The sequence below is a fragment of the Ixodes scapularis genome, unplaced genomic scaffold (assembly GCF_016920785.2).
Source record: "Ixodes scapularis isolate PalLabHiFi unplaced genomic scaffold, ASM1692078v2 PGA_scaffold13__105_contigs__length_92229423, whole genome shotgun sequence".
NCBI lineage: Eukaryota > Metazoa > Arthropoda > Arachnida > Ixodida > Ixodidae > Ixodes > Ixodes scapularis.
The window spans coordinates 21,541,190-21,556,601 of record NW_024609839.1 but is presented as its reverse complement, the minus strand read 5'-3'; the positions used below and the strand labels follow the sequence as shown (position 1 = coordinate 21,556,601).

The window sequence follows — 15,412 nt, the reverse complement described above, 5'->3', positions numbered from 1 at the left end:
ACTGATATAATTTCTAGTATTGTTATGCTCAGCACCCCTTCGTAGTTTCTTTGCGTTGCTGTTCAGTTAAGTCAGCAAAAAAAAAAATACTGTTTTGCGCATGCTACAGATCACCGAGCGAAACATCGACTTTTTTTTAATCAGCTACATGACATTATAAATTGCTAAGTTTTAAGGTACCCATCAACTCCTTTATTTTTAATGGAGGACTTTAATTTCACTAAAATCAATTGGTCTGGTTCCTGCCCAACTCTCACTACAACGTCAGCAGAGTCTTTGTCTTTTATAAGCGATTGTTTGGACTACAATTTTACGCAGCTTGTTACTCAACCTACTAGGACTGGTCACATTTCAGCTAATATACTTGACCTAGTCCTTACGACAACGCCAGATCTCGTTCACTCTCTGTCATATTTTCCTGGCTTAAATGACCACTGCTTTATTCATTTCAGTATAACCGGGTACTTGGGTCGGCAAGTGTCTGGTGCGAAGACAATTAGAAATTACAAAAGGGGAGATTATATTTCAATTAACAAACAGCTTGAATTATTTCTTAAAGGCTACTTGCCTGGTTTCTTTGATCGCTCTGTCGAACACAATCGCGGGTTAATTCAAAAACAAAGTCGCGTCTTTGATTCGTGGATGTATGCCGCTTCGTGTAATTTCGGGCGAACGAGGTTCCCCCTGGTTTACTACCGTTCTTAAAAGACTACAAAACAAGAAAAAAAGGTTGTTCCGCCAAGCAAAAATCGCGAACAATGCCGCTCGATGGTCCGCCTACCGGGACACGCTATCTGCTTACCGTATCCTTACCAAAGAAGCCAAGCGCCTCCTCCTGAACAATACGCTCCCATCAATCTTATCTTGTAACCCCTCTCAGTTTTGGAAGAACGTAACACCTACTATGAAAGGCACAATATCGCTAGTTTCTGATGGCCAGGTTATGCGCAGCGAGGATTGTTGTAATGTGTTCAACAATGTTTCTGCTGGGTCGTTTTCAGTTTCATCATCTAGTACTGCTGGACATCTGTGTAATAGTGATTTTTTTCCTATGGAATCCTATTGTCTTTGATTTCGTGGGAATTGCGAACGTTATTCGGAAGTTGAACCTTTCATCCTCTTGTGGTGTGGACGAAATTAACTCGAAGTTTTTGAAAAACACAGAAGTATACTCGTCTATAATTTTATCTTATATCTTCACGCAATCTCTTGACTGTACCACGCGACTGGAAAGTGGCGAAGGTGGCCTTTCTTTTCAAGTCCGGCAATGCACAGTCCGCTCTTAATTACAGACCAATTTCCATAACAAGTATTCCAAGTAAACATTTGAAACATGTAATCTATTCGAATCTCGTATCCTTTCTGTCGTGTACCGAGTCGGGTCGAGTCAAGAGGACCAAAGACAGGATCCGCAAGAGAACACCAGCTACGCCGATAGCCTTTATCGAACAACCAAAACTTCGAGCCCACACGCGCGCATCGCAGCCCTACACGCGCATCAGTCCCGCGCTACCCGAGTCACGCTCATCTGTCAATCGACACAGCCAGCCAGCACTTGTGCCATATAAGGCAAGATGCGTTCGCACTTATATGACACCTCCCCCTTTTCAGCATTAATGTCCATAACGAGTTGGAGGACGCAAAATTCGGCCACTCCGGGTTACGGTTGCTGAAAGGTCGTTGTAATGTTGACCGGCCGCTTCCATCTCGTAGCTCGCGGACTGAAGATGGTGCCGGGTGCGTCGTACTATCCCTTGGTCCGTTTCCACGAGGTAAGACCTAGGCTGTCCTGCTTGGCCTTGTATCATTCTCTGCGAAGCCGCACCCGCGTGGATCCAGACCGCTGAGTGGGGGGGGGGGGGGGGGGGGGAGGGGGGGTAGCACCTGGCAGTCTCTCGTCCTATGGCTTCTGTTATAGTGAGACGCCTCTCTCGTCTTACGAACCTGCTACCGTTGTCGATACCTGTTCGAGTGGCGCCAGTGAGGTCTTAGCGTAGTTGGCGCACTCGGAAGAGTTGAACGAAGCTTCCGTCCCATCAGAAGCTCTGCAGGGGAGAAACCTTCAGGCCCTGGGGTAGTCCGGTGTGCCAGAAGAGCTTGCGCCGCATCTGATGAGTTCGTCAGCAGGTTCTTTGCAGTTTGTACCGCTCTTTCGGCCTCCCCGTTGCTCTGGGGGTAATGCGGACTAGAAGTCACCAGTTGGGCTCCCCAATGGTTCGCGAATCGCCGGAACTCGCTCGATCGAAACTGGGGACCGCTGTCTGAGCGTATAACTTCCGGACATCCATGTCTTGCGAAAACTTGACTGAAGACTTTGGTCAAGTCTTCCGTTGTCGTTCGTGGAAGTTCCTCGAGCTCGAAGAACTTCGAGTAGTAGTCGACGATGAGTACATACTTCTTCCCTCCCAGCTGGAAGAGGTCCGTTCCAATCTCTTGCCACGGGCGATCGGGTAGTGGAGTTTGAAGCAGGTGGTCTGTAGGAGCTCGTCGATATTGCTGGCATGTAGGGCAGCGACTTACGTATTTTTTTGTATTTTTGTGCTGACCCCGGGCCACCAGACAGAATCCCTCGCTTTTTCACGGCATCGGACGACACCTTGATGTCCACAGTCTAGGACCTCTCCTTGCAGACGGGGGAGAATAACCAGCCTGTCATTCCGCATGAGTAGACCTTGCACACCCGAAAGGTCTGTTGCGAGACTGGCGAACTTCTTTAAGTTTGGAGGAAGCATGTCCGTCTCGGCCACTGTTTTTGGCAGTATTCCATAACTTTCGCCGTACTAGGGTCTCTGGACAGTTCAGTCCTCAACCTTTCCAAAAAGGAAGACGATACTGGAAGAAGCTCCACTGTCAGCATCTCGTACTCTTGAACGAATGTTTCACTCTTGTCTGCGTCTCTCGGTGTGACCGTAGAGTTGTCTGCTGGGCGTTTCCTGGACAAGACGTCTGCGGTGTACATCTTCTTTGCCTGGTACGTGAGAGATAGAGAAGTCGAACTCGAAGATGCGCATTCTTAGCCGCTGTAGCCTCGGTGTCGTTTCGTCGAGACGTTTTGTTGATAACAACGGGACGAGGGGTTTATGGTCTGTCTCGACGTGAAATACTTGTCCTACCAAGTAGGTTCTAAAATGATCACACGCCCAGACGATGGCCAAAGCCTCCTTTTCGACTTGGACGTACCTTTGTTCTGTCGGCGTCATGGCTCTCGACGCGTATGCCATAGGGCGTCTGTTGCCGTTCTCCTCCTCTTGGAGTAGGACCGCCCCCAGTCCATACAAAGAAGCGCCTGCCGATAACGTCAGGTGGGCTCCTGGTTTATAGAAGGTTAAAACAGGAGTCTTGCACAGGAGATCTTTGACCTCGCAGAATGCATTTTCTTGGGGCTCACTCCAGAGCCAGCTTGCATCCTGATGCAGTAGATCTCTAAGTGGCTTAGTCTTGTCCGTGATGTCAGGTAGAAACTTGCCGAGGTGGTTTACCATGCCTAAAAACGATCGTAGCTCTGCCATGCTTTCCGGTGCCGGCATCTTGACAATCGCTACCGTTTTCTTCGGGTCTGCCGCGATGCCTCTGCAGTCCAGGATGTGGCCCAGAAACCTGACGCGATTTTTGGCGAACTCGCACTTTGCGGAGTTCAAGGTCACTCCGGTGTCAGGGGAGACGGCGGAGCACTACCTCGAGATTTCTGTCGTGCTCTGTTTTGTCGCGGCCGAAAACTAGAATGTCATTCATGTGACAAACATGCCCCGGGATTCCTTCAAGAATCCTCAGCATCTCCCGCTGGAAGAATTCTGGCGCCGTCGCGATTCCAAACGGGAGTCTCTTAAACTGAAAACGCCCCACTGGTGTGATGAATGTGGTTAGTTCTCTTGATTCCGGAGCTAGTGGTGCTTGCCAGTAGCCGGAATTGGCATCTAGTTTGCTAAATACCGTAGCTCCTGCAAGCCTTGCTAGGGTCTCTTCTACCGTGGGCATGATGATGCGCTCCCGCACAAGCTGCGGATTGAGCTGAGTGTAGTCCACGCAGATCCGGATAGAGTTATCTTGCTTTTTGGCAACCACCATGGGTGCGCACCAGGCTGTGGCGTGGTCGACTGGTTCGATCACGTCCATGTCTTGCATGCGTTGTAGCTCCTTTTCTACGCTGGGTACCAGCGGAAGGGGTACCCGTCGCAGGTAGGTGATTGCAAACGGCTTAGCGTCCGCGTGGAGGGTGATCTTGTACTGGACGTTGATTTTCCCCAGTCCTTGGAAAAGCGTTGGGTACTTAGCGTGCAGTTGTTGATCGTACTCTATGTTGCTGTCAGCGTTGACTTCCTGCAAGCTTGGCAGCACCTCAACGGTTCGAATATCCGCTCGTCCAAGCAGAGAGTATCTCAGCCGGTCGGTTACGTAGATCGTATCTCTGGTTGTTCGCCCACTCTAGGTGATAGTTGCCTCGAACTTGCCGAGTGTGCTAAGTGGAGAGTGTTCGGCTCCAAAAAGATGCGTCTCTGTTGGCTCCAGCGCTGCCAAGGTTGTCGCGTCGCACACGCTAGGAGGCACAGCCGTGACATCCGCTCCTGTATCCACCTTGAACGTTACTTCCCGGTCGTTCACTTTAGCTGTGATGAACCAGGGGCTCCCGTTTCTTGAGCGTACCAGCTCACCAAGGAAGACTTCGTTTAGTCTCTGCCCATGTGCTTGGAAGTTTCGATTTTCTATCGCATGCTTCGAAAAGCAGACGCTCTCGAAGTGGCCTAGCTTTTTGCACGCGTTACACTTCTTGCCTCTCGCAGCGCATTGAATCTCGGTGTGCTTCTGCGAACTGCCACACCATCGGCAAGTCCACGTTGAACTGTTAGGACGTCCTTGGTTTTGCGACGTGCTCTGACGTTGAGTATCTTTGTTTACGCTTTTTCCTCGCGGATGGGGAAAATGAACGTCCAGTACAAGATCACCCTCCACCCGGACGCTAAGCCGAAAGTTGAGCGTCCAGCTGGAGTTTCTCACTGAGTTTTGTGTCGAGCAGTCCTACCACGATGCGATCACGGATGAGCTCGTCCCGCAGAGAGCCATACTCGCAAGTATCCGCCAGTTTATGTAGGGCCGTGATAAAGACCTCTACTGGCTCGTCCGGTTCTTGCTTTCTCGAGTTGAATTTGGCTCGCTCGAAGATGATGTTCACCCGAGGAATGAAGTGGGTGTCGAATTCGGCCTTGACTACATCGTAGTCGATAAGCTCATCTTCGGTTAAGTTGACCGAGGAGAGAACATCCTCTGCCTCTCTGCCCATCGCATAAAGGAAAGTGTTGACCTGAGTCGATGCGTCCCGGAGATGGAGTCCTGAGATTATGCGGTAGCGTTCCCACCGGGTTATCCATCTCTTCCAGTCATTAGGATTCCGGAAATTCAACTTCTCCGGGAGCTCGACTGCGAAAGGATTGAAGAAAGACGCCCCTCCGCTGGGCTGGGTGTTTGAAGAACCCGAACCGTCTGCGTCATTAGGCATGGCGTAGTTCGGCCGCTGGTTCGCTTCCTACCTGGCCGTGAGGTCACGCTGGCAACCCTGTTGTCGCTTCTGGTAGAGGGTCTTTCATCCCACCTGTGCCACCATGTCGTGTACCGAGTCGGGTCGAGTCAAGAGGACCAAAGACAGGAGCCGCAAGAGAACACCAGCTACGCCGGTAGCCTTTATCGAACAACCAAAACCTCGAGCCCACACGCGCGCATCGCAGCCCTACACGCGCATCAGTCCCGGGCTACCCGAGTCACGATCATATGTCAGTCAACACAGCCAGCCAGCACTTGTGCCATATAACGCAAGATGCGTTCCCACTTATACGACACTTTCTAGAATCAAATTCATTTTTAACCCCTCCCGGCACGGTTTTCGTAAACACTATACCTGTGAAACGCAACTGCTCTCTCTTACAAATAGCATAACGTCGGGCGTGGATCGTAGTTCGTTTTTCGACTGCCTCTCTCTTGATTTTTCAAAAGCATTCGACAAAGTTCCACATCACTTTCTCCTTCGCAAAATTGCAACCTTAAATATTTACCCTGATATCTTAAAATGAAGTGAATGTTTTTTTACTAACCACACACAACTTGTAATAGCGAATGATTGTACTTCGTCTCCTTCTTTGGTATTATCCGTTGTTCATCAAGGTTCCGTTTTAGGCCCCTTGGTCTTCCTAATATATATTAATGACCTTCCTAACGGTATTCAGTCCTCTATAAGTTATTCGCTGACGACTTCTTTCTTTACCGCCAAATAAATGACCTATCCGATCATTGCATTCTCCAATCTGACCTCGACCACATCTCTACCTGGTGTAAGAAATGGCTAATCGCCCTTAGCATTGACAAATGTAAACTCATGACATTCTCACGCCACCCTAACCCCTCTGTAGCATGTGATTACAGGATTAACGATACTTCTTTTGAACACGTCAAATCGTACAAATACCTTAGAGTTCACATAACTAATGGCGTCTCATGGCAAACCCACTTTAACTACGTTATTAATAGTTCTAATCGCATCCTCGGCTACTTACGTCGAAATTTTCCTCAAGCCCCTTTTTCTCTTAAGCTTCTTCTTTATCGTACACTCATCCGCCCAAAGCTCGAATATGCTTCTGCGATATGGGATCCAGCACAACGTTATCTTATTGATGCCATTGAATCTGTTCAGAATCGATCAGCCCGTTTTATTAACTCTAATTATTACCGCCTTGCTAGCGTGTCACTAATGAAGTCTAATGCTGGTATTCCTCAAATAATGTTTCGAAGTAAAATTCCGCGTCTTTCTCATTTTCGTAAAATATATTTTCATAACCCAGCGCTCAAACTGGAACTCTTTTTACAGCCTTCCTACCTTTCATTCCGGGTTGATGACCCATAAAAAGTTGCCATACCTCACGGCAACACAAACATCTTTTTTATTGTTTCTTGCCAAAAACCATAGCCTCCTCTATACGGAGAAAGCCTGGCACATCGACGACGGAGCCATAGAGCGCGCGGCCGCAGGAAAAAGGAGAGGAGGAGCGCGCCGAACGGTGACCAATATGGTAGCGCAGAGCAGAAAGGGCAGACCTAGACAGCGAGCGCTTGGGTCATGAGCGGCCGCTCCTCGAACCACGCTTGTTTTTGTGTTTTCGTCACCGTCGTTTTCGTACTCCGGGAGAAACGGGCGCGGCGATTCGAAAGGGCGCAGGGAGAAACGGGAAAGGGTGGACGTTGAGTTTCTCCTCTCCACGATAGCGACAAGAAAAGAGAGAGAGAAAAAAAAAGATTGTTTCTGCGTTTGGCCGCTCGCTCTTTTGTGGCGCTAGCCGTGAAGGTTCTCTCCGCTCCCGTTTCTCCGACCCTCCTTTCCCATTTACGGCGGCCGTCTTTTCACGCGACGCGCCAGGCTTTCTCCGTATAGAGGAGGCTATGCAAAAACTTGTTCAGAGTAGAACCACCTTCCCCCACACATTGCCGCAACTGAAGATGCTTTTGCTTTCAAGGCAGCCATAATTGAGTACTTTGATAACTCTACAATTTGTTGATTATATTTTTTCTTTTGTTTTGTTGTTGTGAATTTTTTTTTTGTAGTGTGAAGAGATCATTGCACTTTGTAAACCCATTCTACCCGCCCCCTCTGTAACGCCCGATGGGCCCTGAGGGTAATGAAATAAATAAATAAATACATAAATAAGTTTCGAGAGACAATAAAAAAACAATTAAACTACCTAGTAGATACTATTAAAATATAGAAAAATATTTCTCGGTATCTTTTTCAAGAAGATCCGAGACCAAGACAGTTTTATATGTTAATGAAAGTACACAAGCAAAACTACCCAGGTAGACCAATGTTTTCTGGAATAGGTATAAATACAGAGAACATTTCAGACTTTATTGACGAATTAAAAGTACTGCAGCCGGTGCCCCGTCCTACATAAAAGACTCCTCCCAATTTCTCAATTTAATTAATGACATTCAAATAGATTTTAGGGCTAATAATAATTGTACGTTGCTGATGACATTGGACGTAGTGTCTCTTTACACTAATATACCGCATGATGAAGGTATCCAAGCAGTTATGAATATTGTTAACGAAAACGAACTCATTGTTAGCAAATGAGTCTTAAATATGTTTATGCACTTAACCTCAGAACTTCATAACTTCACATTAATGAAGGAGCACTATTTACAAATACATAACGCAGCAATGGGATCACGTTTCTCTCCCTCCTATGCAAATATACATATGATATCTTTAGAGCAGCGGCTACTTAACTCCTTTCCGCATAAACCCCTTTTTATAAACGTTTCCTTGACGACATATTTATAATTTAGAATAATGGGGAAGATAAATTTTTTTGAATTTATTATTTTGAAAGCAATTTTAATCTACATATTAAATTTACATACAAATACTCCGATACAGAAATAGAGTTTCTAGATATTTAGATAAGACTTATTGAAAATCATTTGAAAACAACTTTATAATGAAAATCTAAAGATGGATGTCGATTTCTACATTATAAAAGCTGTCATCCAATACAAAACAAAAAAGTATACCATAGAGCCAAATGCTACGATTACGACGCTTAGGTTCAGAAGATAAGGATTTCGATATAAAAGCTAGAGCACTAGGACAGGATTTCATTAACCGTGGATACCCCTTACCGTTAATAAATAATTCAATATCAAAAAGTCGAGCGATTTCTTAAAAAGGCGTGTTTAGCAGAGCGACCGAAAAGAAAAAAGAGCATGAATTACGACTAATCTTTCCTTACCAGTCAAAACTTCTAAACGTAAACAATATTTTTAGACGACACATGAATATTTTACACATGGACACTGCCTCGACCGCCTGGTATAGCGTTTAGGAGACCATGTAATTTATTCAATTTTTTAGACAGTCCAGCAATTCCAACGGACGTAGCTTGGTCCCTCTTGGTTACAAAAAAAGGCAATAATAACCAAAGCAGTTTAAGTGTTGATATAATAATGGCTAACTCTATTCGTAGCACAGCAAATAACTTTAATTGATAAATAACTGGTACCTTTGACTGTAATTCGGAAAATGTTATTTATTTGATTCAAGGTAAAAAATGCCTAATTCAATATATAGGAGAAACTAAAACAAGCATAAGAAAACGCAAGAATCTGCATAAAAGTCACATAAAACGTAAACACGTTGGTCCGGCAACGTAAACACGGTGCCGGACCAGTTTCTCGTCACTTAAACTCCACAGAACATAATGGACTTTCTGACTTTAATTTTATTATACTTCAGGGTGGCTTTGGAACCACCAGAGACCGAAAAAATAAAAAAATCGGAATTTATTTATAAACTTAATACTTTAGAACCGAAGGGCCTTAACAGTTTGAAAGGGTCATTTCCGTCTTTTTTTATGGACATTTAATTGAGATCTTTTAATCGGTGCCGCACTGGTATGTATGAGTTGATTAAAGTGATACTGAATAGGGGGAAGGGGGGGAAGAAAACGTTTTTTGTTTTTTTTTAACGGTTTGATCAGGTACGTTTTTTTTCACGAAAAGAAAACCTTGGGCCATATCTACACCTTGAGACGTAATTTAGTTGGAGGTCCCGGTCCTCTCTAAGTCCCGCCCACAGATCAGTGGCCCCGCCAATACTACAGGAGCGGCTTGGTTTTTTGGTCAAGCAGAATAACAATATATATATATATATATATATATATATATATATATATATATATATATATATAAAACTGAGAAGAAAAAAACCCTTAGTGAAAAACAGCAACAACGGACGATTTAATCTTCGACGTTTCGGCCGGAGTCCGGCCTTCGTCAGGAAGAACTTTTACAGATGAACGCGGGTGGTATTTATACAATGCTATGGTCGAGTCCAAATTTCGGAGGGGTGACGGTTGAAGCTTTCGAGAGAGGGAAGCATAGGGCAGTTCTTATCCGGGTGAAGAAGCTTGACGGTCGGTGCTAAGTTTCAAGGACGGCGGGATGACGGTTGTAGCTTCTTGAGAGGGGGCGCAGGGTGACTTTGTGTCCGGGCCGGCAGCGGTGACCTATACACTCCGTGCGACGCGACCGGCGCGCCGCCGCGCGGCCGGTACCGAAGGTAGGTCGTGAGAACCCCAGAGGAAACGAAACCGAAACCACGCCGCGTACATTGGTACGCACTGAAGTCGGAGTGGTGCGGTTGCGCTGGGTTCACAGCATGAAGTGCTGCCTGTGCTGCGTCATTAAGTGCTTCAATAGTTATGCGTCGTATCTCGCGGTGGCAAAGTTTCACAGGTTTTCACCTCGCCGATGTTTTGTGGGACAGCTACAACGATGGAGCCGTGCCGTACGGCGCGAGAAATTTGGTCTCCCGATCATGTCTGCCACTGTGTCGGCACGGCTGACATATTCTACACTGCCGCTTTGCGCTCTGCGTTTGTTTTCGTACCAGTAACGCCTACATGTGTCAGCGCCAATGGGACGAACTGAAATGCCATCCCACACTCGCGGGTATGCAGGAGGAATGCCCTCCAAAAAAGTTTCGTCCTCATCGTACGTGTCGATGATATTTCCGGACAAGTATATGGCACGCAATCTGTACTTCATGAAGAAAGATTCAAACGGTAAAAAAAGTGACAAATATGAATCTAAAGAAAACAACAATGAAACTCGGAATCACTGGAGAATCGACGTTTGTGTATGAAAGTTTATGTGGTGTGCTTTCTTTTTGGATCAGCCTCCTTTTGGATGTGGAAACGCTGACACCCCGAGTTCTGTAGACAACAATTTTTTTTCTCGGCTTTAGAGCCACCTATCGCAAAGTGGTTCGAACTGGAAGTACTGTCAACTGGTCCCTTCCTACCTGTAAAGTGTGCACCTCCCACAATGAGTGGTATTATCTGACAGCCTTTGACGGTCAAAGCCAGTTACCATTTAGTTACGCCGACCAAACCAAATTTCCTCCTGGTTTCGCTATGCCGACTCTTTTTGTTATAATAAGTGCCGTGCCAAGTGACGGTCATGTCAATGTACCTCTGCGCCGAAAATCAGCACCTTGCACAACAGGTTATTACACAACAGCTGACTGCAAAAGCCCTTGGCGGCCAAACCATGTGTTGGCCGACAACTTTGTTTTCTCGGCTTTGGAACCACCGTTCATAAAGTTGTTTCAATTGGAAGTACAGTCCACTAGTCCCTTCCTACCTTTAAAGTCTCCACCTCCCCCGACCAGTGGTATTCTCTTGACAGCCTTTTCATGGTCAAAACCAGTTCCCATTGAGTTACGCCGCCCAAACCAAATTTTCACCTGGTTTCCCAATGCCACCTTTTTCTTTTGTATAATAAGTGCTGTGTCATGTTACTGTCAAATCCAAGCACCTGTATGCCCAAATTTGCACTTTTCACAGCCCGCTATAACACAACATTTTGGGACCAATATTGGATATCCCGTACAGCTTTATTTCTTTATTCGTTTGAAACATAACTTTCCCACCTGTTGTCTTAAAGAAACTTGGCACTCTTCGTGCACAAACTTAGTGAACATCTCACTCGCCTCCAAATATTATCATTCCAGGAGTCCTAGGTTTACAGCGACGAGCGAAATAAATTTCCCACTCAGAGCAATTATGGTGGCGGCCGTCTTGTTTTTCGGAAAATTGCTCCAACTCCTTTTTCGGCCGCAACTAGAGAAATTACCCCTAATAACGACTCAAACTCAATATATAAGATGTAGAGAACAGCTAAATGCCCTTCTGCCCCAGCACTCATGCAACGTCACCCTCAACGTATCGGCTCAAAAAGCAAAAGTTTCGTCCGTGCGCGCTTCCGCCGCCACAGCTTGGCATGCAAAAAGACGCCGCAGGCTGCTGAACGCGCCTCGCAGTCGAACGCCAGCTCCTCCGCTAGCGGCGCTGCGCGCGTTTTTCAAAGCGCCCCCTATAGTTCCCGCACGGAGTGTATATAGACGATAGCGTACAATAGACGAAAGTTACACGCGCAAACTGAAGTGCTGTCTCAAAAAAAAAAAAAAAAAAAAAGAAAAGGCGGCACGGTCACTTGTGTGCATGCAGGCATGCATGAGTCAAACCTGGAAGGGAACAATGTTAAACCTAGAAGTAAAAAGAAATACAATGGATATCAGAACCTGGAAATAAAAGAGAAGTTGATGGTCCAGTTCCGGCCCCAAACACAGTACCACTGTTTCTTCTCAGTTTTATACCCACGCCTTCGGCCTCCCGCCACCATGCCCGTTATATATATATATATATATATATATATATATATATTAACGGGCGAAAGTAAAGAAGACAAACGGGGACATTGGGAGAAGGAGGACGAAGTTTGGACAGTAGGAAAAGGGCAACGGCTGGAACGCTCGAAACATTTTGGTGGCAGCGGTGGGGTGTTCAGCATGAACGACCGCTCCCAGCCTGCAAATCTGGAACCCAATAGGGAGAAACTCACTGAACAGCTTTACAATTGGTTGGCGGAGAAGAGCTTGACTGACGCTGCAAATATACTTACGCAGTTCGACGATCGCCTCGCCCCTCGCATTGCAAACGAGAGATTGGCGAGGAAGGCTTTGGTAAGGTGCTCTGAAGATACACTCCACGTGATGAGCACTTCTGCTTTCATTGATGCCATCAAGGATCCCGAAGTTCAGCGATATGTCACAGGACCGAGTTGCCTGCTTATTTTGAAGGGTCCGCAGTACCTTGGGAGCAATTTCTCGGATCGCTGCGGCCGTCTGAGGTGGCTTCGAAGAAGCACTAGATCTCCTGAATTCAACGATGGTCCAGAACTTCCAGTGCGCAGGCGCTGGGTGAAATGTGACTGCTTGTGAAGCATGGCGAGTCGAGCTCTTTCTCTTGCTTCGTGTAGTCGCCCAGAGAAATCGCATTCATAGTCCCGCGCGCGGCGGGTCCACGCCGTGTTCATCCCTGTCTCCTCTGGAAGCGTGGGAAGCCTTCCATACACCAGCTCAAGAGGCGATTGGCTCGTTGTTTCTTGACGGGATGTATTTAGTGCGAACGCAGCGGTGTCATATCTTGGTCCCAGTTCTTGTTGGATGAATGAACGAATGCAGCTAATATATCGCTCAAAGTACGGTTAGCGCGCTCTACCAATCCGTTTGTTTGGGGGTGGTAGGGTGAAGCCACTGCATGCTCAATCCCGTAGTTCCTAAGGACATCTTGAAATCACGAGTCATGAACGATGTTCCTCGGTCAGAAATGATCATTCGTGGAGTCCCATGCCGCAACACCAGATGGTTGTTCACAAAACTGACGAGGTGTGTCGCTGACGTGTCGGGAACTGCGTCTACCTCAACCCACTTCGTTAAGTTGTCTATGGCCACAATTATGTTCCTGTTGCCATCTTCTGATTTTGGGAATTGTCCCAGATAGTCTATACCGATTACTTCAAACGAACTTCTTGGGGGAGGTACTGCGGACCCTTCAAAATAAGCAGGCAACTCGGTCCTGTCACATATCACCTCGAGGAATTGCGAAATGAGGAAAACACCGGACTCTGACAGCTCATGTCAGTCAGCTCAAACTTTATGTGTCCCGCGATGACTACGTTGGTTCTGTCCAGGACGGACAGTCCCTTGGAGGGGGGCGATTGTAACGGGCGAAAGTGAAGAAGACAAACGGGGACATTAGGAGAAGGAGGACGAAGTACGGACAGTAGGAAAAGGACAACGGCTGGAACGCTCGTAACAATATATATATATATATATATATATATATATATATATATATATATATATATATATATATATATATATATATATAAGAACCCTTAGTGAAAACAGCAACAACGGACGATTTATTCTTCGACGTTTCGGCCGGAGTCCGGCCTTCTTCAGGAAGGCCGGACTCCGGCCAAAACGTCGACGATTAAATCGTCCGTTGTTGATGTTTTCACTAAGGGTACTTTTCTTCCTTTATACCCACGCCTTCGGCCCCCCGCCACCATGCCCGTGATATATATATATATATATGAGCATGTTGGCTTGGAGGCCGAAGGCGTATCAGCTAGAGATGCTTAGAAACGATGGAAAACAAATCAGGAGGATTTTATTTGACATTTGGACCTGAGACAGGTCTCTTGACGAAAACCTGGCTCAAGTCGAAACATCGAATAAAATCCTCCTGGTTTGTTTTCCACCATTACCCTGCCTCTTTTTCTCTCTCTTTTTTTCTTTCTCCCTCTCTTTATATATACCTCTTTCGTTGCTTGACACCACTTAGCTTCCAAAGTATTTCGCGGTATTTAAAAGCATCAGATATTTGAGTCACCAGGTTTATTCATGACTGCCAGAAACGATCCTTCGTAAACCATCATTAACCAGGTGAAATAATTTAATATCATAGAACTCAAGCATAAGGTGCAGTAATTTAATATCATAGAACTCAACCCGCAAGAATTTCACTTGATTTCATTGCAAACGTATATTGCATTAATCACTACAGCAGCCATTACAGAAAATAACCCCCTTTGCCGATAACCTAATTATTCATAAAAAAAAACTCACTATTTATCGACTATTCTTCTGCGCGTATTAAATTCTGACAGTGCTTGTCCACTAAAGCCTCTTTTCCTAATAAAGCGGAAGCAGAATAGGAAAAGACAAGACAAATCAAGACCTGTCTAGAAGGTGTAGTCGGAGCGCATAAAATATTAAACAGGACGGACATCTATGTCATTTGCATCATTAATCGCCACAAAAGTCGTGTTTTCGGTCTTAATTTTTTAGCAATAAAATTAATACAAGATTTATGCAAAAAAAAAAACAAAGTATGCTTTTGTTCATGTTAACGCTCTAGGGATAAAATGCATTGCATAGCTCGCGTTTTTGGCATAGCACACATGTTTGTTTGTTTTCATTTGTATGTTCAAAAAAGGACATAAAACACAATTTTGCTGATGTTTTCAATAATCATTTTAGGGTACTCGCGAGACAGTGAAAACAGCGAAATCAAGAAGTTATTTAAGGAAAAGTTTGGTAATTGGCCGAAGAAGGTTGACCCTAAATCCAAACCTGCTGAATCTACAAGACTTCTGAAGGACGTCGGTTTCCTTGGCCTTCTTGGAATAACTGTGGATATCAATGTGAATGATAATAGTAAATACGCTGTAGTTGTAAGTATGTTTTTACTATAAAACCGAGTATGTATGAGTTCATTAAAGGGATACTATAAAATGAAAAAAAAAACGTTTTTCGAAACGGCCTGATAAGGCACGTTTTCTTCACAAAAAGAAACGTTGGGCCATATTTACGCTTTTAGACGTTTTTTAGTTGGAGGTCACGGTCCTCTCTAAGTCCCGCCCACAGATCAGTGGCCCCGCCATTACTACTGGAGCGGCTTGGTTTTTTGATCGAACATAATCGCAAACCTAATGTATCTCTGTCACGTCGACCGCTGCGTTT

The 15,412-nt window shown here is 45.7% G+C and overlaps 1 protein-coding gene across 1 annotated transcript in view; it reads left to right on the top strand.

Annotated features, from left to right (window-relative positions):
- LOC8036255 (neprilysin-2-like) overlaps nt 1-15,412 on the top strand; it is a 76,086-nt gene that overhangs the window by 26,551 nt on the left and 34,123 nt on the right. Inside the window, exon 5 of the mRNA XM_040220010.1 lies at nt 14,930-15,123. Within this exon, the coding sequence (XP_040075944.1) occupies nt 14,930-15,123 (194 nt within the window). The remainder of the gene's footprint in view (nt 1-14,929; nt 15,124-15,412) is intronic.